The following is a 23,769-nucleotide window of genomic DNA, read 5'->3' on the forward strand; positions in this document are numbered from 1 at the left end:
TTACACCACTGGTTTATCACGTGAGAAAACAACGATGACAGCAGCTGATGATTGTTAGCGTAATTTCACACTGTTGGTTCCAGTAGTCCCGTGGCAGCGTTGTTCTTACAATACCTGTGTTGGTCGTAAATTTATAGCATGGAAGCCCCGCTTGCAAAGTGCTTGGAAGAGGTGTAAGTGCCGTTCGTTGCTCACGTTTGTCGGAAAATGAAGTTTCCAGTTGGTGAACCACGAAGTTATTCATACCGATAGCCAAAATGATCTGCAAACATTCACGCCTTTAACGTGGACTTCTGTTAGTGCTTGTCACATCATAAATCCGGAAACCTCACTTAAATGTCTTAACCGCTGCCACACGGCAATCGCAATGACAATTGAGCCGATCGTCTTTGAAAGCTCGGGCATGAAGGAAAAGAAATCGACGGGTTAAAGAACACTGTAATGCTCTATAAGAGTCGTCTAGTGCTCGTTGAGTTGCATGTGTCAGGGCACAGGGTGTTGCTTGTTTTGATATCATGTAGTAAATTTACTAAACTCCGATCCGTGCAGCTACGCCCACAACGCTGGAAGTGTAGTGACGTGATACACTTGTTACGTAGGGACAACTGACAAAGAAATGTTGCTCTCTCTTCTTCTGCCGTGATATTATAGGCCTTACTAACTAACTCGATCTTAAACGCTGTCTTATTTTACCTGCTTTTTTTTCTTTTCTTGTTTCATTCTAGCGTGGACTCCGGTGCCGTTGGAGTTATCTGCGCTGACAGGCATGGCTTAGCGCTTCACAGTGAGTACAAACTATTTGCCGATTCTTCCAATTCTTTTTCCGTGTTCCCCCCCTCCCAAAAATAAAAAGAATAACCTGGGGTGCAACACCCGCCCCAGCAACGCTATGGCAGGTTTGCAGCCAATCAAAAATAAATGGACCCAAGCATACTTTTTGTAGAAAAAGCCAATTTGTATAATGCAAAATTAAATACACCCGCATATTGGTACACTTTCGGCCAGTTCATAGCACTGAACTGATTGCTAGCCCAGTTTGAACTTCATTGCTTTATTAACGGCGCTTGTAACGGATGTTCAACGTTGTCGTTGGGTTTGCCCAGCTGGTGTGTTGCTTGTGGGGCACTTATCTTTTGAATCTTGCTGTTGTCCTCGTGTGTGTAATCAACCGTAGCCTACCATCTCCTCGCTTTGGTTCCATTCGTACGTATGTCTGTATTGTATCTCAGGTTCAGGCCCGGTGCATCTCAAGTCCGCTGGGGTGATCACAACCCTGGCAAGCCTGGCCAAGGAGCTCGACCCTACGTGCGACACCACGCCAACCATACACCTCGAATCAGACTCGCTGTGAGTGCAACAAAAGTGCAGTGTGTCGAAATCCTGTTTTTAAAGTGAGAGCTCTGTTGGGATACCCCACTGCAGTTTCATGGCAAGTATCATGGAGCAAAGGTCTGGATTCCACATGAGCAGCGGCTGAAGGGCGTTGCACTGCCACTCGTTGAATGGCCCACTTTCCCTGCACGCATCATCTTTGACTGGCAGCAGTTGATGCGCTGGGAAGGACCGAATGGTGTCTCTTTGGCTGCTCACGTGTCACACCTTTTTAAAGTGTTTTGGCTCAACCAGGCTGACTGGCGGAATTGGTTACATCGATGCGTTGAACAAGTGTATCTTTTTTTATATTCCTTGTCCTAAAACCAAGCACGCGACATGCTTTCTTAAAAGAAGGCTTGAGCATGTAGTGGCTCACGCTTGAGTCACATATTGCGATTGTTGGGGAAGCACAACGATGATAAGAAAGAGCAACAAAAAAGAGAAGAAAGACTACAGCTGAGCATGAACATGTCCTCAGATAGAAACACAAATGCTGCCGCTCACCAAGGCTGCTTTGAAAAGACGCTCAACATGTGCAGCTGAAGCGACACTGTTCGGTCTTTGCATTTACCAACAGCGCATCAGATCATCTGAGCAAACGAATGGCACGCAGATGAAATAGGCCACGCAGCCAGAATCTTGGCAGTATGTGCGCTTGTGCAGGGTGGCGCTGCAGTGCTTTTAAACCGTTGCCTGCATGAAATTCAGACTTTTGCTCCCGAGAGTACAGCGAGGGAAGTAGTCTGGGCATTCACGTTTTCTTTTGCTGGACGTACAGCACCATATTCTCACTGGTTTGCTAGGAATTAGCTGCCAGCACAACTGCCAATTTTCTTGTGTAAAGACTTGAAGCCAAATCAAAGCTGTTGCGCTGACGTTTGGGACATCCAACTAGGAAAGTCTTTTCCAACAATTTTTCAAACCATTGTTCCTCAACTTCGTGTAGTGTTATTTTTGTCATTACAATTCGAAGCTCACCAAGTCATGAGGGTACTTTGATAACTCTCGCAGTTTGTAGCAGATATCTGTGATCGAGGTAATCGTTTTTCACAGCAGTCGCGACAAAGTTTTATCATGCTTTGAACTAGTGGTATCCTTTCGAAACAGTTCGGGTGGCGAGATGACACCTTTTGTGAAGTTGGCAGTGGCAAAACGGGTGCGCTAATGACCCTCTTTCAGGAAAGTTTTGCTCTGCAGCTGCGCTAAAAGGTGCTGCCGATCAACCTACAAATTTCATACAACTGCGGGTAGCTTGACAATTTAATTTTGTTGGTTGCTACACAAACACTGGATTAGTCGCATAATCAAAAGGTGTAAAACTTGTAACTGAGGAGCATTGTGCATAAATTGCAATCAATATGCCAGAACAAAACATTGTGCATTGGTCACTTTGATGAGTCACACTGCTGGTTTGAATTAAGGATCTGTGTGCTGTGCTCCAGTGGTATTTTTTTGCAACAACTTAATCTGTACGATTTTGGGAATGCCACACCAAGGTACAACAAAAAATAACTCGTGACTGCATCAACTCCCCTGAGATGTTTATGATGTGCTGGTAATGAAATTGAAGTGACGTCATAAAGAGGACTCTCTACCTCCGTCTGGGGATGTGGCACACATTCATCCTTGGCAGGGTCCCTTGCGTGAATATCGCTTTTTTCCAATTGCAGGGAAGCCCAAGGTGATTACTTAAGGTAGTCAGCGTGTTCTTTTTGATGGTCGGAAGAGCTCAAAACGCATTTCGCAGGTGCTTTGTGGCGCATTTAATTTTAATTCCCTGTATAACAGTTTGTAAAAGTAAAGTTTAACTGAGGTATCTATTTGCATTTTCAAACTTCAATTTTCATTAAAAGTATTCAAAGCTTTTGAATACGGCTATTTAATTTGGTCTCGATGGAATGTTGTATAATTATTATCTTCAACATTAATTTTGCAGTTTCTCACAGTCCTTGTTCCAAAAATCATCCTAGCATTGAATGTCATTCGGTATTCCCGTGTGATGTCAAACTAATGACAGCAACAGCGGATGCCATTTCCCCCTAAATGTCATCGGATTTGTCATGTACTAGGGACAGTTAGTGCACCTGCAACTTTTGCATTCTTCTGTTTACAATTGCAAGCAATAAAAATCCGCATGCTGCAATTTGAGTAGAGGTGCATTGGAAATTGCTAGCAACTCAGGTGTTTTATGCAAGCACATTGCACAGCAATGCTCGGGAGGCATTAAAGGGGCACTAAAAGCTGCGCAACTTTCCCGATTTAACTGAACAATCGCGGCTTTCTTATTTGATTACAAACTGTACCCAGCTTGTTAAGAAATATGTGGTCAGTGCTGGCCTTTCTCTCATGTTGTTTCTTCACTTATATTGCCGAGAGCGAGGGGCTATTGTGCTTTTCCTATTCTGTCCGACCTGGCCATTCATGTGCTGCTCTGTCACCGGGTGGAGGTGTACAAAATATCCGCTCAGTGGGCCGAAGTGGTGGTCAATAGAAGTGACGGTTGGCGCTGCAGCACATCCAGTTACAATAATAAGCACTCACTTTTGCCGCTGACTGTCTGTAGGAATGGTAGCTCTGCATTCACGTACGTAAATCTTTTGGCTACTTGTTCAGGAGAATGCAAAAAAAGCAGATCGGTAGCCGACCAATTTTTTTCGGACCTGGAGGGGAACAAAAATAGTCCGAATAAAAGAGCAGTCCGAAAATTCCGCGAGTCGTTACTCCTATGGGACAACTGGAAAGTCCGAGATATCCAGCAAGTCCGAATGTTTGGAGTCCAAAAAAACGGTCAGCTACTGTATTGAAGTGCACATGCTGCGTAATCTGGCTGCCGGGTCCAAAAGCTCCACGCAAGCAATACAGTTTATCTGTTGTGGCAACAGGACTATGGCCACGTTCAGTACGCTAAAATTTTTAATGCAAAAGCATCGAATTGCCAATTGAGTGAAAAACCCAGTGTCGGTGGCATCTAGCAGCTAAGCAACTCCTGAACCCACGTGACTGCACCGCGATCCATAGCGTGTGCTTCCCATAAATAAAGCACAAAAGACCGTGCAGTTAGGCAATGTCTGGCATATGCACAACCACTTTTGAACCACACAGATTTTATCCCAAAACTCGGACGATATTAATGCTTTGCATTTTTAACGTGTAAGAAGCAGTTAGGTGTCTTCCAGTTCCTTGTATTGTTATGGTTAAACACTAACTCCTTGCAAGCTTTTGCGTTGGCTCACCATTAACCACCCCAGCTCTCTACTTGGCTGTTGGATTTTTAGCTGCCTGCAGATTCCAGAGTGCTTATTCGTGATTTTCTTTCTTTTTTTGCAGGGACATCATGGTGCAACAGAAAGAACTTGTCACTGTGGCTGTGTATATGCCGAAGAAGTAACGTGCCACATGTTGTGCTCACTGGGAAATAGCCGCTTGATTTTTCTTTTCAAATAAAACACTTCTACAATGTTCAAACAGTTGGGTTTTTTTATTTTGCTCAAAGCAGCAGACAGCAATGCAACAATGCCGGCAAGTCAACTGTCCAATCAGAACACCAACTTCGAGCTGCGGTATCGGTCGCGCAGCAGCAGGGCCGCTTTGACTTGAACAAGGACAAGCCAGGTAAGGTAACTGAAGGATGCACAGGGAGACTTTCCATCTATCCATTTCCTTCACATCTTGTCGGCACCTTTTCCTTTGAGGTACTCGTCTCGGGCGCCCCTGAAGTCGTGTATGAAGTTGTACTGCTTCACGGTCTGAATGGCCCGCTTGCCGCGTAGCTCCTGCACCTTGCGGACCGCGTGCTCGGGCGTCATCTTGTCGTCCAAGTTGAGCAGAAGGCAGGCCGCAACGAGACCGGTCCTGCCGAGGCCGCCGAAGCAGTGCACGAGCGCCCGCTTGCCCTGTCCAATGGTCTCGCCGATCTCGCGCAGTATCTCCAGAAGCTCGCTGATCCCAGGAGCCATGCCGTCCAGGACGGGGTGGTGGTGCACCGTCATGCCGTGGCTCTCGTAGTCGGCGAGCAGCGTCGGCACCCGGTACATGGACAGTTCTCCGCGCGTGCAGAGCACGAACACGTCGCTGACGTCTTCCAGCTTCAAGTACGCCAGGTCGCTCGCAACGTCCCTCCACGTGTCTTTGAACCTGCAGCCGGGAAGGGCGCTCAGGCCCACGGAATCGGGATAGCCAAACGGTGAGAGGTCCAGCCAGTCTATTTTGATAGGAGTGATGGCCGGCAGGCAGTCGCCGGACATGTCGTCGTCAGAATCCATTTGCTGCTGCTGGCAACGGTTCGCTTTCGGAGAGTGGTGCACGGGAATCAGAGGTGAAGCCCAAGAAGCATGCGTGAAGAACGTAGCGGCGTTGGAATTGGCAAGGATGTTCAAAAGACGCTCGACGCGCGCGAATTTAGATTCGCATTCATGCGACTGGCGAATGTCTACCGCGCTCAGGCCACTCAGACGGCGAATCAAAACCAGTGACCAAAACTCTGAAAGCGTAAATTATGTAATATCTAAATATTAAATAAATAAAACAAACAATTTTTACATTTAATAGGTAAAATTTTTTTTATAAAATATTTTATGTGACTATGTACATACATTTCAGGCGTGTGTCGTAATCACCTGGCCTCGTTTCAGAATCTGCGTCGTCAACATTGGGGCGTTGAGGGGGAAAAATTGTTTACCATGGCGGACAGCGTGGATATGACGACTGCGGAGTCAATTCGCAACATGAAAGTAAGTTCTATATTATTTCCCATTTTTTTACTCCACGAGACAACTAGAAGTAAGCGCGGAGCCTTCTAGTTCAAGTATTACAGCATGGAGGGTCCAGAGATCACGGAAGTGTGTCAGTGAAGGCCTCACCTAACCGCCAGTTTTTTTCCAGTGTTAGCGGTTGCCACTTGCAACAAAGCAAACAACGAAGATTAATTGAGCCCGCGTTATGTTACAGGTTGCTGACCTTAAGAAGGAGCTCAAGGCCAGAGGCCTCTCTACAACCGGCAACAAAAGTGAACTAACAGAACGGTTGGAAGCCGCTCTTGGGTTGCCCAAAGGTAATGCTGCGTTGTCCCCTTGGAACCTGTTCGGTGCACCGCTAACTACCGTCATCTTCTGTTCATTATCTTCTAGGTGATATTGGAGACGTCCAACTCGATGGTAAGCTTGCGTTCCACTTTTCTGACTGACAGCGCTGCTGGAATAGTTAAAGGGGGGCGTTTTCGATGCCGCTGCGAATGCCGTCATAAGTTGCTTGTTGATGCCCTTACTTACGCATTGCACGTGTCGCTCATTGTCTCCAGAAATAAGCTGTACTAAGCGAACAGTGACTCTGAGTGTGTAATGAATATGAAGAGCCGCATATCCTATCTGGAATAGATCCGCCACAGCCAAGCGGGATATTCACAGGACTTACATCACCTATTTACAACTTGCGCATACATGTTAGCCTTGTAAATATAAAACTAGATCCAGAACTTACGAGTCAATTGTAGGTAATCGTAATGATAAAAAAATGGTCACGCGCGTCAGTTTCGGTTTCGGTCGCGAAGAGCGGTGGAGCACGCGACGGCGCGCGTGCACGTTTGACGTATCGTTTCTGAAGAGAGGAATATAGTTCGTGCAGGGCTTGCAAAGCGCCTTAAGGCGAATTTTAGGCCCGCGTGTATCCCTTTCCGCTTCCCCCTCGCTCTCAGCTCATGTAACCAATTGCTGCTGGCAATTCCTTTCTACTGTTTTTCTAAATCCACGTAAGAAACCATCAATAATGACTGCCTGCAGGAGTGCCTGTGTGTGCAAGTGTTTTGCTGCTTCGTTGCAGTGTTTATTTTACTTCGGCCTTTATTATTTGTTATGGGGGTACGTGATGTCAAGACCAAAGAGCGCTTCGCCAATTCATGAGACTGATGTCAACAAAGCGTGATTTTCAGTTGGTGATTGCTGTGGCACTTTCGATAAACTTGAAGTGGGACCCTTGGAGTGAAATGCAGAAAACTGTTTACGCAGAAGGACTAAGCAATCATTGCAGCAGCGAAAAGCTTGCCAGCAAGGTGTTGAGACACAAGTATGTGGCAATGTGACGAAGGGACGGCGTGATCATATATTGTCACATCCAGTTAATATGCAAATCTGCTATCGCGTGCTCGCAGTTTGGGCAGTAATGCGTCCACGAGTGCGTTACTTACTGAGTTGGCATTATGAAGTAATCATTTTTGTGATAATAGCACCAAGCACGTTAGTGTCTACAGGCTGTACGTTTCTTTCTGTAGAACCAAATGTATCTAACAGTAGTCTGCCGGAAGTGCCTCTGAAACAGACCGTCTGAGAATATGGCCTCTGTAGCCAGCTTATTTTTCCACACCCTCTTTGGGACCTTTGCTGAAATAGCAAGATTTCAAAGACGAGCAGATCGCATTTCAGCCCCCCCCCCCCCCCCCCCCCCCACGCCTCCTTCATTCATGCATGATCACGTCATGAATATTTCTGCGTGATCACGTTGTAGCCGCCTTATTTAGAGCACCTAATTCAAAACACTTTCACAACTATTCAGCTGCTCTAGTATATGTAATTTTAAAACAGTACACTCGAGCAGGCACGTGGAGTAAGTGATTTCGTGACAGCCTATTGTCGTGCACGTCATCCATCGGTTGTCGCTTGCTGCACAGAAATCTTGAGCAACATGCCGGGACAGTTATTTCCAACTACTAACTGGGAGATGATTACATTACCGGCACTGTACCAGCAGTTCACGTTTGGCCGACTTGAGAAATTGCAGCTTGTGTAAGCCAGTAGGAAGTGACTGCGGGGAGAAATTCTCTCGGCTGCCGGGAGAACAGACATTGCCTTGATTTTTTTTTTAAGGAACCTGTCTGACGCTCTATTTCTTGTAGTTTCTGAAGGGCATTTGGTAGTGTTTGCCCAGCTAGCGTGCACCCATGCCACGCTCATTTTTATTTTGCATCATGTTTTGTGCTTTTCAGGGGGCTCAGGTCTTGGTAATGAAAGTTTCATAAAACTAGCTACCTATAACTGGTGGGGTTGTTTCACACAGTCATGAAAGTAGACGGATTCCCACACGTGAATTCTTGGGGCTGTTACATAAAAAAAGACTCGAAGACAGCGTATTTTTTTTGCATCATCGAAAAGATTTCACATTTATGTCCCGCTGATCCCTCGCTCCACGAAAAAGTGTGGAGACTGTGTGGAATCCTTGTCAAAACCACATTGCCATTTTTTTAGACCAAACGTTATCCCACTAAGATAGCCCCAGGGAAGCATTGCATTGTATCCCGCATTTGTCGTTTCTGAGCAGAGAGCTGCCCCTTAAGTTGTGTCCTGATTGTGGATTACATCCTTTGGGGACGGCAGTTTACTTATGTGTTAAACAGTAGGCCCAGTCGCAAGCGTTGAGGCAGGGCTGCTGCAAGCAGTTACATTTGCGCACACATTACTCTAATGTAAGGTGCGGTTCAACAGCATTGAAGTAAAAATGGTCCTTGTGACAGTTAAAAGTTATTCCACACATAATTTCAAGTGTAATGTACAGTGATAAAGCTTGGATGGAATAGCTAATACCAGTCAAAAAGGTAGCAGGTGACTTTTTCAGTCACATTCCCAGGAACTAGGGGGAAGGCATCTGCATCACAGTCTAAATACTTTGTAAATACAAATGTTTGTAAGGTTATGCGGGAAGGCTTGTGAACCAAGTTTACCTCTTGGCACCATTCGTGGTGAATAAGTTTTCTGCAAATGCTATTTACTCTCATCAACATTAGGCTGCAGTAAAGAAAAATTACTTAGTACATCTTGACGCACATTGTGTAATGCGTGCAGCGCTTAGAAATTGAAAGTTTGTAACTTTTTAAATGAGAAAGCTTTCTTTTAATTAGGGAGTGCTGATGCGAAATATTGGTTTTATGTTTTCGTCACTGCTGTGGGTGCTTGCTTACCAGCCCAGTAATCATCAGATGGCAGTCTTGATGGGCGATCACAGCGTAAACAATTATTTGCAGCCTCACTTATTTGTGACAGTTTCAGTTTTGATGAAATTGACACAGAGGTGGCCGCCATAGCAGGAGGATGCTCACATTATTGCGGCATGTGCCTGCGCAGCATGATGTCAGTTTAAAAACTGACGTGATGCACAGCGCGGAGCACGGCCCAGCAACAGCAGCCAGTGTCTTGGCTACGTCACGGGAGGCCTGATGTTGGCAGTGGCGCAAGGCGCTCAACACGTCATGCTGATGTTGATGTCAAAAGGCTATCCGTTCCGAGCCTTCTCGTGCGTGCAAAGCAGTGTGTTGAAGCTTAAAAAAATACCGGTTTGGGTTCAAGAGAAGAATTCATTTCATTCCAATTCTGTTTCGGTTCGATTAAACCACAAACTGAACCGGATCACTCGCTCGAACCGTTTCGCAGACCGGTTCGGTGAGTTAAATAATTAGCGGAGGGAACAAAATGTTTAGCAGTTTAAAACAACCATAAAAACTATGCACAAATCGGGTGCATCAAAAAGAAGTTGTGTAATTTTGAAGACAGCAGCAAGCACGGAGGCCATATATGAAGGAAAACAGATGCAAAAGTACAAAATTTACCAGCTGCTTTCCCGCCTAGTTGATATGTTGTTGCAGGGGCTACTTGAACCAACCACAAAGGGTCATAACTGTCTGCAAAATATACTTTCTCCCACCTCCTTTCTTTGTCAATCTTGTTGAAAGCACAATCCTGAATCCTCTCCTTGAAATTACCCTCCATGTTAAACCGCTAGAGTTATGCCTGCGTACCGGGGAGCCATCACCATGAGCTGGGGAAATGTTTAAATACCAGCCGTATACTCTTCTTTTCATCAGTTGCAACATAAGAAAAAATCCTGTGGCAGCTACGTAAATGCTACCTATATATTTGGATTGTTTGGTCACCTAGGATGGTTTGTTAGCAGCCACCATTCGATAGGGTGTAAGCCAAAATCTTGTTAAAAGTGAGCCTTAGTCAATGCAGAGTCACCCGTTGCTCTGGCGACTGGAATGTATTTTGCGATAGCTATTACGGACGTGTGCGTCACCTTGGATAGATCTCCGTTCCGCACGAGCACCGCCCTCGTTCCGTCCGCTATTTTGCGGAACCTTAGGAACACACATGCGAATTCAAACTGGAGTTCATGGAGGGTATGAAGCACGAGATGGAACTCTTTCGGGAAGATGCTTATTAATTTGGTGACAGCTCTATTCCCCCTCCGAACCAGCAGCAGTGACAGCAGGATAGCGAGCTAGAATAGTCAGTAAAAGTGCATCTCGCAGCCCCGAAACAGACAAAACACGGAACAACCGCCAAGCATAAAGCGCTCGGCAAATGGGATAGTGCGGGACCAGCCTGCCTTTCTGCATGTGTCATCATTTTCTTTAGTGCCGATTTTTATCCAGGACGAAATGCATAGCACCTGTAAGAACCGGGGATAGTCTCTAGAAAAAGGAGAAAGTGCATGCCATACGCTGACAGTTTTCTCTGTTATATCCATTATCATTATTTGGTTACGTTAAAAAGCACGAAGCTGTCTGCTCTACGCGTCCTGAAAACCTGCCTGAACACCGGCGCCATGGTGCTCACTGCTTTTCCCGTGATGACTTGTTTGAATATGTGAAAGGGTGGACTAAGGAAGGAATGTCTATCGAGCGAATTCCACTGTTTGGTTTTTCGTTAATTCCATGGCTGAAGGCAGCAAAAAAGATCTGGTATTGTTTGTCTAGGAATTCAATGCGGAATAATTTAAAACCGCGTGGTGGGCCTTTTTTTTCCCCCCGTTGAAGCACGCTTCTCAAAAATATTGGTGCGTTTGATGCCCAGAAGCTTCTGCACGCCGTATATCACAGGCCGGCAGAGCAATTTACACCACCTGGGAATTTGCGACTTGCGTCTAAATCTCGGCACATAGAAGTTTTCATTTTTCGTCTACATCAGAAAAGTGACCTCTGGGTGCAGTGATCGTACGTGCCTCCTTGTGGCCAGCAGCCAACGGCTCCGCCACCGAGCAGCTATGAGGGTCACACTTGTCAAGTGTTTGCACTTTCCAGGTGTGCGACATTTGTTAAGCCAATTATGAAATGCAGCAAGTGTGCACATTTCAGGTGTGGGCCTTCGCCGTTGCGCAATGCAGCAATCTTGCGGCCCGATTGTCACTACAGTTGCAGTGAGGGAAGGGCAAAGTCACGGCTTAGTGTGCACTGCAGGTTTTTGAGAGGGCGCCATTTCGTTTGCTCAGCCTTGCTCTCTGCTCGCGCTACCAGCAGCAGCATTGCAGCATTGGTGTACATACACTACCTCATCTTGTAACGACGAAAGCAGCGTTGGTATAGTGCTGTGACTGACCTAAAGGGAAAGGGCGTGAGAAGCTGCGAAGCTAAGGTGCGTGAAAGACAAAAGGCCCCGATTTGTGTTGACTGCGCATTATCCACAGGGGATGGTTGAACCGTTTTGTCCTGAACCGGTAACCGTTATTTCTTTTTTTGGTTCAGATCCGGTTCGGTTCAGCGTGCTCAAAGAATAACGGTTCAGGCTTAAGTTCAGTTCCAGCAAAAATACCAGTTCGGTTCCAGTTTTCGATTCGGTTCCGGTTCAACACCCTGGTGCAGAGATTAAAATTGAGCGAAAATACCAGTTCGGTACTAGTTTTCGGTTCAGTTCCGGTTCGACACCTTGGTGCAAAGATTAAAATTGATTTAACATACTGATGTTATACTGAATGGTTACAGTTTAAACTTTCTGTGAGATATCTCCACATGCAAAGGAAGCTATTTACATAGGTATTATTTCAGGTTTGAAATTTTGTGTTAGTACTCCTGTAAGCAGGATGCCATCTTGCACTGCTCCGTCTCAAAAAGGACCCTATTCTCTTGCGCAGAGGGCCTGGACCAGGGCGTGGACGTCAACGAGGATGAAGTTCTGCTCGAGGAGAGCCTGCTGCTGTCGTCCGAGGGCAAGGCGAACAACGGGGACGTGTTTGCCAGCGAGGAAGACCTCCTGGCCACGCCCACCTCCAAGGAGCCTCCCGCTGCGGCTGCTGCCAAGTTGGGCCTGGACACCAAGCTGGCCACATCGACCCCGCCCTCCGCTGCTGCCGACGGTGCCTCGGACAAGAAGCAGCCCATTGGGGCCGGAACCAAGGAGGCGGCGTCCAAGGAGAGCGATGCCAGGAAAACTCGTATCAGGGTGACGACCCTTCCGCAGGGCACCACCGCTGCTGTGGGGGCGGAGGGCAAGACCGACGGCTCCAAGCTTCCCACTGGTGGACTCTCCGTGGAAGAGGTAGGAAGTCATTGGCAGTGCTTTGCTTCACAGGCTAGAGCTCTGGGGTAATTTTGTAACTAATGAAACTAATAAGACAAGGGAAAGGCAGTAGTAGAATGGACATGTGCCATCTCCTTCTCTTCATCTTTTTCTGAGTCGCTGCGAAAGGGATTGGTGCCAACTTGCCTTGGCTGTTCACTCTACTGAAAGCTTGCACAATCCTCCGGCAATTTCTGCCAGTTCTACTAAACTTATATCACCAACTTCGGCTCCTTTCTTTTAAAAGTTTTACTAATTCCTCTCATTTTCCCTGCTGGTTAAGTATTTAACCCCCCCCCCCCCCTTCCCGTCCTTACAGTGCTGCCCCTGTGTAAGGGGTGTGAGGTAACCACATCGAAGTTATATCAACCTTACGTCAGACATTGGGAGCACTGGGCTGTGTGAATATGGGACTTTGCTTACTCGAAGTAAAGGTCCTGTTCAAAGTGGTGATTGTTGAGCGTTCACTTGGTGTGCAGTGGCGATGCTTGTAGCTCTGCCAGGCAGTGCCCAACGCACCATTGTGAATATGCTGGTGTGGGTAAATAGCCAAAAGCGTGCTGCTTGCTTCTTGGTGCAAGTATAGACAGTGTTTCCGAAGGAGGACAAATCGGGCTTCAGCACAATGCTGTGAAAATAAGTCGTTTAGTATTTGCTCGTAATCGCAAGTCGAAGGGAATTTAGTTTACATTTTTTGTGGCTGCGTTGACATTAGTGCGGCTGTAATTGTACCGAAGGACCTACTTTCTTCATCAAACTATAATGAGAGCAAATATACGTACATATAAGAAATTGCTTAGCTGGCAGAAAAGTTCCCATGGCTACTGGGGCAGTATTATCAAGTTTGGCTTTGGTAGGTAGTATAAGTATGATACAAACTGAGATGTAGGCTTTTACCTCGCAGCTAAAGAAGTTGAACAATAGAATTTAATGAATGTGCACCTAATTCATTAGTTCCATATGGTGAGTTCAATAACTTTGCCATGGATGGCTTCAATCTAACCAGCAGCGATTGTGTGCAAAGCTTACTCAAAAGTCCACAATGTTCTTTTGAAAGCTTTGGGGGAAAAGTGTAAAACTGGCTGTGCTCTACAATGACCCGAGAAAAATTTGTTCCAGAAGTTGTACATCAACAACTTTGCATTTTGACAGTACGGCAGTCTCTTTTCAAAAAGTATAATTGGGGCTGAGGGGTGGGTAGTCATATTTCTCTTTAACTTGACAGCGCACAGTAGACTGACGTCAAGTCCTGCCACCTATCTCGGGGTAGAGGCAACACCAAAAACAGCACAAAATAGTAGTCAAGCGAAGAACTAGCAGAAGACAAAACCAAGCAGCCTTCCATAGATTTTTGTTTGCAGGCATGTCGTATACAAACAAACGGGCAACAGATATAGGAAGACAGTTGTGTCCTATTTCTTGCCAAACTACGATTCACATTCGGTTGAAGGCTGCTATTATGAGAAAAAAATGAATTATTTTTCTCTTTTTCCCTTGAGAAGGAATCGCAACCTTTGTGCAAGCTCAGACGGCACTGATGTGGCTGAGGGTTTAGGCAGGGTATTCTCTTTTTGTAGACATAGCTGTACAAAAAAATTTGAGGCCATGAAAGGACAGGACTTGGGTCGTCATGCCATGTACAGTCCTAATAAAGCAGTGGCTATGGCACGCTGTTAGTCAGAGTGATAGCGTGAGCTTCATTCTATCCTGAGAGAAAAAAAAAATTTGAATTAGGTGATAAGCATGCCTGCATTATAATTTCAGCATGAAACTGTGCAGGTGTCAAAAAGCCCTGGGCAGTTAGAACGGTTTTAAAGCTTTCTGCAGCAGCTATTATCTCAACCCATGTTTGCATCGAGGCTTGAATTAGCTCAAGCCATTTAAGACTTATAGTTGCCGGTACCGGTGGGTTGTGGATTATTGGTTACAGTAGTGCTTAATTTTACGTTCACTTTCCTCGTAGCAGCGCATCATTGGTGGTAGTGGGGCTTGGAATTTTGTTGGATCAATCAAATGCTTTTCTTCTTCTTTTCAGAGGATAGCACTCCGTTCCAAGAAGTTCAACATGCCACTTTCGGACACTGCCAGGCTCAAAGTTAGGATGGAAAGGTGGGAGCATGAAAGAAATGTGCTTGCCTGACGCTGTTTTACGTAAAGCTGTGCTCCTTGTTCTTCGTTTAAGGAAGTGTCGAAGCACCGTTTGTCCATGCTATGGAACGCACATGTTGTTGCACAGCACAATCTGAAGTAGTGGTCTCGTGTAATAATTTTTTTGATGCCCTAAGTTGTTGGCATCATCTGTTGCACATGCCACGAAGTTCTGAAATTTGGCGCCAGCGTTCGCCAGTTCCTGTCATCACATTGTTGCATGAAGGAAATTTTGGCAGACATTTTAAACTTTAGGAAAAACCAGCAATGAACACTTGGGTTGAATTTCTGTAGTTCATTAATCGGCACAGCCAACGCTAAAAGTTTGGGAAAAGTGTTGTGAACATGCAGGGCAAAAATAAAGGTGACTGGAATTAGCAAACAGTTTGTTCTTTTAGTAAACCCGTCTACCTAATCCTTTTTTTTTATTTTTTTGCGCTCACTGGAAAGCGCAGCTACAAGGCAGTATAAAGTTGGTCACACCAAAAACTTTGGTACATGCACGGCGTGATGAGGTGTTTCAATAGGCACCGTTACAACCTGCAGCAAGCTGTGGCCTCTGGCAGCTTACGCACTTCCTTCACACAACGTGCATGCATGGTTTCGCAGTAAGGTGTATGATATGATTAGGGCTCCGGGTTTTCAGAGTTTATTTCTGGTAAAATTGAGAGGGTGTTTTTCGGATTTTAATTTTAGCAAAATTTTAGTGATTTTCAGAGTCGTTATCTTGTAAATATCCAATTCTTTGTAATTCTGGTTTTATTCTGGTCTATTTTAAAGAATCCAAATCATAGTTGAAATGATATCTGAACATGAACACCTCGGAACGCTGGAGGTAAATTTTCGTTGCCTTAAAGGTTTGAATGGCAGACGCACATGTATGTACTCGAGCACGAATAATTAAAGACAAAACATGTACGTTTCTGCTATTGCAACTTGAAAGCTTGCTGCAATACATGCTAGCACACTTTACGATATTATTGTCGCTGATGGAAGCACGCTCCTTTTGATATTATCAGCATAGAAAATGCCCTTCCAACGTTTGCGCTAGAAATAGGTAGAGCAAGAATCTGCCTCAGTCCGCAGCCACAGAGCACTGATATAAAACCATCCAATGTATAAATGACCATTTTCGAGGACATGTCGATCAGATAAAGAGCCGGACATAGTCAAAATTTTTGTTTAATATAAAGATTTTAACCATGCACCCAACGTGAGGAACTGAAAAATATTACGTGAAAGAGCAGGCGTGTCATGGCACGAGATGTCACAGAAGCTTTTTGTGTCCAACCTAATCAGGGTAGATAACCCTTGTTTAGACAACTGTACTGCTCTTGAAAGAGGGCAGAGGAGCTTTCTTGTAGGACCCGTGGCCATTCGCAGTTATCGCTGAGAAGTGCAGAACTGCCACTGATGCCGATAACTTACCAGTTATTCTGAAGTCTGAACTTCAATCGACATTTTTTGCCCTCTAAAATCTGTGTAATCGGATATTTCCGAATTGTCCAATGTTGTTCAGAAATGTTGTCCAGATTTTTTTTTATCTGTCCGGAAACCCGAAGCCTTAAATGTCGGGAACATGCAGGGCAAAAATAAAGGTGACTGGCATTAGCAAACAGTTTGTTCTTTTGAACCTGTCTAGGTAACCTCTCTCTCTCTCTTTTTTTTTTCCCGCTCATTGGAAAGCGCGCACACCCCTGCTTTTTCTCAGGCTGCCGTCTAGCTATATTCAAGGACAGTTGCACTGATTACTGGTTCAAAGATACTTCATAATGCTCCTATGATGTATTTGACGTTTTGCAAGTTTAAAGAAGCCTTGCAAGGAGAGGTACAGTGTAGACTGCTGATAACGTATGTCGGGGGAGCCGCAAAAATCTGCGCTATAAGCGGTACCGCACTATAACCAAAGCAAATCCAAATCCAACCACATCGCAACCTACCGCTCAAGTCATCCTTTATTTATCATCACTCAAACGCACGGCGCTTAAAAGCAAAGGCCTGGTCATGGAGCAAGAATATACAGGAGGTGAAACAGCCCATTGTGGCAAGCGTGGGTGTGCGACCAGATGATGTCACAATGAAAACCAAAGCAGACTGCAAAGCTTCGTAGCTGCCACGGCGAAGGAGAGGGTAGTGGCACCTGACGGACGAAATGATAGTGGTCGCAATCAGGGTTGCCACTGGTGGCTACATTCTGCCAAATTGGCGACTTTGAGAGACCCGTGGTGACGTAAAATCATGAATGGCGACATGACGATTTTCGGCTGAGGACTCTCCCCCTTATCCCCTTCCCCTTTCTCCATCTCTCTCGGCGACAGTGCAAAGCTTTGTCGTCCGGCCGGACCGAGAAACCTACGTTGGAAGGGCTGTTTGTCTCATTTCACCCGAGGCGTGCACATGTCTAGGCGGAGGCACGGGGGTAGGCATCGGGGGGCGGAAAGCGGGACGTACGTAGCTGTCACGGCTCCAGTGAAAATTTTTCGCCGCCGTGGCTGGGGAACCGCGCAGCTAGCAAACTTTCAGCGTGCTTTTGGGTACTTATCCCTCCAAGCGCAGCCACCACTTTTTTTCTGTGTTTGCAAGATAACGATCACATGCTACGTCAGTGGAAAAGTCTCTTCGTCGGCTAAGCCATAGCCTACTGTATAACGCTATGGCTGAAGGTAAAGGTGGCGCCTTGGCGTGTTTTTTTTAATGTTTATTATTATTATTAATTAAGCTTTTCCTGCAACTGTTGCTACGTTCCCCCACATCCCGCGGTACTAGCCTTCCCAGTCACAAAGAAAAAAAAGTTAGAAAAGGCTTTGGCTGAAAACAATGAAGGAACTTTAGTTATTGATGATAACTGATGATGATGGTTAGTGGCTCTTCCTTTGAATCGAGGCGTCGGTTGTCAGCGACCGACTTGCCTGTTTTATTACGCTTACCTGCCCTACTCCCAGCTAACCTAATAAATTTGCTTCCTCCCTCCCTCCCATCACCCCTCTTCCCTGTTTTAAACTCATCCCTCCTACCCCCCTTTTTAAATGCAGAGCATTTCTTTAACTCACGATGTTATGCGTCCGTAACTCGGTGTCCGCACCACGGCAGCTGCACCCTTTCCCCCACTCCTCCTCGCCCTCAACACGCTTGCAACAACAGGTGCAGCGCGCGCTCCGGCGTTGCAAGCACCGTAGCAACAGCAGGTGCGGGCGCGTTGTGGCGTGACGGTGGCGTGATAGCGCGCTCTCTCTCCGCCTCCTCTCCCTCTACTGCGTTCGTTGGGAATATAAACCCGGGTGTCGGCGCGTCAGCCGCACTCCAGTTCTGCTTCGCTCTCTTCTCGTCGCGGTTGTCGCAGTTGCTAAGCGATGGAAGCAAGACCTTCAACTAGTACCGCGACGCAATCCAACTTCAGCGTCGCGGCACCTTGATGTTACCTAATACTCGTCTCGTTTTCTCTCTCCCCAATCATACCAACAACACCAACAACCCTACTACCACCATTACAACACCCATCGCCACCGCCACGCGCGTAACGCCACTAATGCTCTGCATTTACTCGTGCCCCTCCCGCGGGGGCATGTCGGGGTCCCTTTTTCTGCCCTCGCTGTTCTAAATTCTCATCCGCATGATTGCTCCGCCTGCGTACCCCAACCCTTCCGTACTTTTCCTCCACCACCACGCCGGTCGCCTCTTCATCAGCTCTATGGCATTGAAGTTGAGGTTCCCCCTCGCCCCAAATTCCAAAGCCTCCGCCAGCGCAGTCGGTGCTGGCCAGCGTCGTTTCCCCCTCACCCCGCGGTGGTCGTATCTCTGTGCAGCCCCTGACAATATGGTCTATAGTTTCCCGATCACTGCCGCAGCATGCACGTTTCATCCTGCTGCCTATAGCTACCCGTGTATGCCCGGGTTCTCGGAGAGCAATGCACTTCCTCTCGTATTGCCATGGAATCTCTCCTTCTTAATTTCCCGTTTCTCTGCCCTATAAGTCTCCAGGATTTTTTTTTTTTTTTTTTTCCATTCTCTGTTCCCATTTTGTCGTCTCTGCTGCCTTTACCTGCTTTTTAACTTATGTGTAAACCCCACTTTCCCCTGCCGACTTTCCGTACCACTTGGTCAGCTGTCTGGTCCTCCGTCTCCACCGCGTGTCCTCATAATCAGGTACCTAAACACCCTCGCGACCCATTTTTCGTCCTCCATGCCACGAAGTCGCTCCTCAAACTTTATCTTCCTCTGCGCCTCCCTCGCCTCGAAAGATGGCCAGTCCATATCCCCCTGTAGTGTTTCATTTGTAGTTTTGCTGTGGGCCCCTAGGGGCAATCTGCCTACCGCCCTCTAATTTACCTCCAGGCCCGCTTGGGTCTCTGGTTTCATGCACAGAACCGAATTTGCGAAAGTTAATCCTGGTGCCATGACCCCTTTCCAGACTCCCCTTTTCGTATTTTCATTTCGTATTTGCTGTATCCCCAGAGGGCTCTATGCTTCATTATAGCCGCGTTCCGGCTTCCTTTCGTCTTAAGGTGCGCCTCATGCGCCTGCGTGTAATCTTCGGTATCGTTCAGCCATACTCCTAAATATTTATACTCTTTCTCCAATGGTATTTCTACTTGTTGCACTGATACTGTATTGTGCTCCGCACCGATGATTAGAGTGTACTAGAAGTTTACCATGATAACTGGGCTAGCCTTTCGGCGCCATCTAACTAGTCGAAGAACCAGGAATTTTGAAGCGCACGATGCGACTGGCGTTGAAAGACGTCAATATAATGTAGGTGTTTGGAACAGTGCTGATTTTTAGGGGATTATACCAGGGTGTCGAACCGGAACCGAACCGAACCGTAAACCGGAACTGAACCGATATTTTTGCCGGAACTGAACCCGAACCCGAACCGTTATTTTTTGAGCGCGCTGAACCCGAACCGGAACTGAACCGAAAAAAAAAATAACGGTTACCGGTTCATGCCGAAATGGTTCGACCCTCTGTTGTTGATATTGCACAGTAAATGCAATTCAGGCCTTTTTTTCTTTCACGTACCATCAACTTCGTACTTGCTCGGGTACTTTCCCCTCCCGACAATTGAACACTATCACGCTCTATGTAACAACAGGGGAAATGAATTAGCAGCATTGTAGCAATGGTCTGTTGCTGCTGGAGGCGCGAGCGTAGTGCAAGCTGACCAAACGAAATGTCATTCTCGGCAGCTTGCAGGGGATATAAAACGACTTTGCCCTTCCCTAGTTGCGACTTCATTGGAGCAATCAGGCTGCAGGAGTGCTCCACTGCGCAACAGCGAAAGCTCACACCCGATGTGTGCAAACTTTTTGCATTTCATAATTTGTTTAAAAGGTCCGACACCTGCAAATTATTAATACTTGACAAGTGTGACTGCAGGAGCTGCTCAGTGGCTAAGCCGTTTGCTAAGCCGTTTGCCCAACTCGCTACATTGCTTCTACTGCGACTCGTTCCGGAGGGGAGTACTGCTGTGGACGAATTAAAGAGCGTCTACCCAAAAAGTCCCATCTCATGCTCCGCGTGACAAATTTCCCTTTCATTTTGTAACCGCATTATCTGTTGTAAGATTCCGCAATGTAGCACACGGAACGATGGTAGGGGTTCAGGCGGTACGATGACATACTGATTGTAATGCACACTTTCGGTATCACAAAAGGAATTGCAGTGGTCAGAGCAATAATGCAGTGACTGAGCATTAACTAAAGCTTACTTTTAACAAAAGTGTGGCTAACACATTCGATAAGGTGACAGCTAACAAATTATTCAGGGTGACCAAATATTCTAATTCATTGGTAGTATTTATGTGCCTGTTGTAGGATTTTTCTGTTTTGTTACAAATATAAAAAAAAATGTGCGCTATTGGTATTAAGCGCTGGTATTTGAACGCGCCAGTACCCAGGACTAAATTTCAAGCTTCAAGGTTAGCGTGATGGGTGATTGCATAGCGACGATTGCGATTTCAACAAAAAAGGAAAGGACAGAAAATATATCCCACCGTCATATGTCTTGGCGGTGGCTTTATGAATAGTCGCTGGGACAACATAATGTGAGCGAGAAGGTGGTAAATCGTCGCCACTTCATTTGTTTTTCTAATATCTCGTGATTGTTTAAAGTTTGCTTTGCAATTGCGCTACTGCCCTTGGGGAACAGCAGAATTTTGAATTTTTGTTTGTTTTTTTACTTGACGGTCGTTTTAAACTAGTAAATGTTTTTTTCTAATTTCAGTGATAATTCAACTCGTCGAACCGGTTCGCGAACCGGTTCAAGCTCCCGAACCGGTTCGTGAACCGGTTCGGTACGTGATTTTGTCGAACCGGAACTGAACCGGAACGAAATTATTTCACCCGAACCGTAACCGAACCGGTGTTTTTTTCGGTTCGACACCCTGGATTATACAAAATTAGAAGCTTTTATTTTTAGGTGCTACCACGTTTGTTCGCAAATTGGGAGTTAACGTATACTTGTAGCATAGTATTTATGCCAACGGGCATACTATCGCAAAAAAAAAAAAAAAGTGTGGCAACATTTTTGGCGAAATCTTCAGAAAAAATGGCTAGTTTGGAGACTTCTTGCTCGCCGTCTGGCGACATTCACTCCAAACTCAGTGGCAACCCTGGTCGCAATCCATTCCGTGTCTGCGCAGTGCAATGGCGATCACGGTAGCCGAGCAGTTTTTTCACCCGCGGCAGATTCCGCTAGCTTAACCTACGACGAGCGCTTGTGGCATTATTTGGTCGCGCTAGGAAGCCTTGTTTCCCCTCCTATCTTATTCTTGCTCCGTGGGCCTGGTCTTTATATCGTTTTTTCTTTTTTTCGCATCAGCCGCTGCTGCAGGGCCTTACATATTGAAGCTCGGCCTTACAAACAGCGAGCACGGCTTCAACTTCCGTTGTCTTTGTGTTTTGGAGGATCATGGCTGCATTTTTAGCGTCTATGAACAGATGCCACGGAACTTGATAAGAACGCCAGCGGAATTTTTTTTTTTTTTAACCCCACCTTCTGTTCACAATGCCGAAGGCGGCTGCTTATCAGCGCAGCGTACTGGTGGTGGAAATCTTCGGCTTCGCGCGGCTCGCTTGTTCGGAAAGGGAAAGAGCGGTGGCTTATCAGCACAACGTTCTGAAGCGTGAACCGCATGGAGCAATTTGTTCTCGCGAAAACATGCAGCGTCGTCACAGGCGCGGCGACGCCGGCCCGGTTACAACTGGCGTGGTGTGCGGCGCCGTAAGAGGCGGCAACATGGCGTCGGCCCTGGCCGTGAAGTGGTGCAGGCAGCTCCAGCGACCGCTTCTAACTGCTCGCTGAAATGCGGCATGAGGTGCAAGTGAGGATGCTCACGCAAGAAAACGGCTGATAATATGGGCAAAAAGAAGAATATAAACTGCCATCCACGTTGCTTGTGAAAGCGCCCATCAAAAAACACCGCAATGGTAGGCCTAGACATCTCTGGCGCGGCCTGCAGGCTGGTCGGTGCGTTTCAGATCTCCCGCCATTAGGTGCACGTCTCCCCATTGGTGCAAGTCGTCAGGCTCCTCCCACTGCCACGCGAAGAAGTCACCGCAAGCGCAAAATCGTCGGCACGAGCGTGAAAAAAAAACGTATGCGCAACGCCGACTTGCACGAATCATATGCGAAAATGGGCCATGCGGTTCACGCTTAATAGAAACAACTTGCCACGCGCGGATGGGGACGGGGGTCGCTATCTTCCTAGGTGCATCAAGCAAGGTCAGTTGTGGTTATCACGTACGCGTGAACTAAAGGGTGCCTATTCTATCTTGTGTGTCGAAGTTAGAGGAGAGCAAGGGGTGCGCGGTGCGTCAGATGGCCGATTTCATCCTTTTTTTTCTTTTGCTACCCTAAAACAATGCCCCAGCTGCGCCGGTCGATCAGCAGTCCCGCCAGAAAACTGCTCTATAAACGGTATTGTGCTTCGGCCAATTGCATTCTAAACGGTACGCTTATGCCTTGAGTTCTATGGGAGGTGAACCGGTGGTCACACAAACCCGCGCTATATCTGGTCCTGCACTATAAGCGGTTACTTTAGAAATGGTCTGTACCCTGTATTAACCTTTTCGTTTTGGCCCAACTTAGTGCAGTGTGAGTGGATCCTGATTGTTGGATACTTTATCTGTCTGCTTCGCAGGTTTGGTGCCGCTTCCCAAGGCAGTCCTGCTGCCTCCAAGCCTTCTGCAAAAGCAAGCACGGTGAAAACCTCGAAAACTTCTATCACAGCAAACCCTCCGGTGAGTGTGGCTTTTAACTCTTTCCTTACGGTGGACAAATGGCCTATTTTGTATGGCTTCCACGAAACTTCTTTTTTTCTCTTGAGCTACTGGACACGTTTAGCATTGCTATGCATGAAATTGTAGCTAATAGATTGCTCTATCAAACACATAACAGCAGTTTTGTGAAGGGTGCAATTGTTTACAGATTGTTGGTCAAATGAACAGAAAAAAATGCACAAAAAGTACGCACACAATACATACAGGCAATTGTACTGAGCCTAATAATTATTTTAGGAATTCTAAGGTATGCAAGCTGTTTCTGTGTTCCTAAGCTGTGATTCAATATATGCATCAACGCTCTCCGCCAAGTTGCGGATTTTTGAGAGTTGCTAACCTAGCGGCCCTGACGGCTGTGCCACTCCGCAAAGCCACTCAAGAGTAGGTCGATCCTAAAATATGCATCTAAGCATACTCGTTTGTGTTCTCACACAAAATCCTTATCAGTTCAGTGGCAAAAAAAAATAAAATCCAGCGCTCTTCAGAAGCGGCGTGCGTCGCTCTGCAGCGCTACTCTAACATGAGCGCCAGGTTATCTTGAAGCGGATAGCGCGATACCGCGGGGTGCATTTTGCAAAATATCCCCGCCGCATGTTGTCCAGACCCTACACATGAAAGTAAAACCGCGGTCGTCAGATAAGAAGCACGTTTTGCTCATA

General features: G+C 46.5%; 3 protein-coding genes across 4 annotated transcripts in view; 2 read left to right on the forward strand and 1 right to left on the reverse strand.

Annotated features, from left to right (window-relative positions):
• LOC144169366 (ragulator complex protein LAMTOR5 homolog) lies at nt 1-4,839 on the forward strand. Its single transcript, XM_077698482.1, has 4 exons — nt 1-173; nt 726-784; nt 1,230-1,347; nt 4,702-4,839. The coding sequence occupies exons 1-4, from the start codon at nt 139-141 to the stop codon at nt 4,760-4,762; spliced, it is 273 nt and encodes a 90-aa protein (XP_077554608.1). The 5' UTR covers nt 1-138; the 3' UTR covers nt 4,763-4,839.
• LOC144169367 (cyclin-dependent kinase inhibitor 3-like) lies at nt 4,834-5,833 on the reverse strand. Its single transcript, XM_077698483.1, has one exon. It carries the CDS (start codon nt 5,634-5,636, stop codon nt 5,037-5,039), a length of 600 nt encoding a protein of 199 aa, XP_077554609.1. The 5' UTR covers nt 5,637-5,833; the 3' UTR covers nt 4,834-5,036.
• LOC144169365 (uncharacterized) overlaps nt 5,539-23,769 on the forward strand; it is a 26,834-nt gene continuing 8,603 nt past the window's right edge. The window contains exons 1-7 of one of the 2 annotated variants that reach the window (XM_077698479.1): nt 5,539-5,557; nt 6,006-6,104; nt 6,322-6,424; nt 6,501-6,527; nt 12,262-12,665; nt 14,722-14,795; nt 22,972-23,071. In XM_077698479.1, coding sequence (XP_077554605.1) covers nt 6,054-6,104; nt 6,322-6,424; nt 6,501-6,527; nt 12,262-12,665; nt 14,722-14,795; nt 22,972-23,071 — 759 coding nt within the window. In that variant the 5' untranslated portion in view covers nt 5,539-5,557; nt 6,006-6,053. Of the gene's footprint in view, nt 5,558-6,005; nt 6,105-6,321; nt 6,425-6,500; nt 6,528-12,261; nt 12,666-14,721; nt 14,796-22,971; nt 23,072-23,769 lie in introns of those variants that run through there. The other variant, XM_077698480.1, reaches the window with a different exon arrangement.

This window comes from Haemaphysalis longicornis, unplaced genomic scaffold (genome assembly GCF_048455015.1).
Source record: "Haemaphysalis longicornis isolate Haplotype H1 unplaced genomic scaffold, Haemaphysalis longicornis Haplotype H1 scaffold_2, whole genome shotgun sequence".
Taxonomy (NCBI): Eukaryota; Metazoa; Arthropoda; class Arachnida; order Ixodida; family Ixodidae; genus Haemaphysalis; species Haemaphysalis longicornis.

Excerpts from the sequence above, each read along its gene's own strand:
- LOC144169366 (XM_077698482.1), top strand. The coding sequence starts at position 139 with ATGGAAGCCCCGCTTGCAAAGTGCTTGGAAGAGGT. Across the intron at positions 785-1,229 it reads GCATGGCTTAGCGCTTCACA|GTTCAGGCCCGGTGCATCTC; the intron begins GTGAGTACAAAC and ends ATTGTATCTCAG. Across the intron at positions 1,348-4,701 it reads CACCTCGAATCAGACTCGCT|GGACATCATGGTGCAACAGA; the intron begins GTGAGTGCAACA and ends CTTTTTTTGCAG.
- LOC144169367 (XM_077698483.1), bottom strand. The coding sequence starts at position 5,636 with ATGGATTCTGACGACGACATGTCCGGCGACTGCCTGCCGGCCATCACT.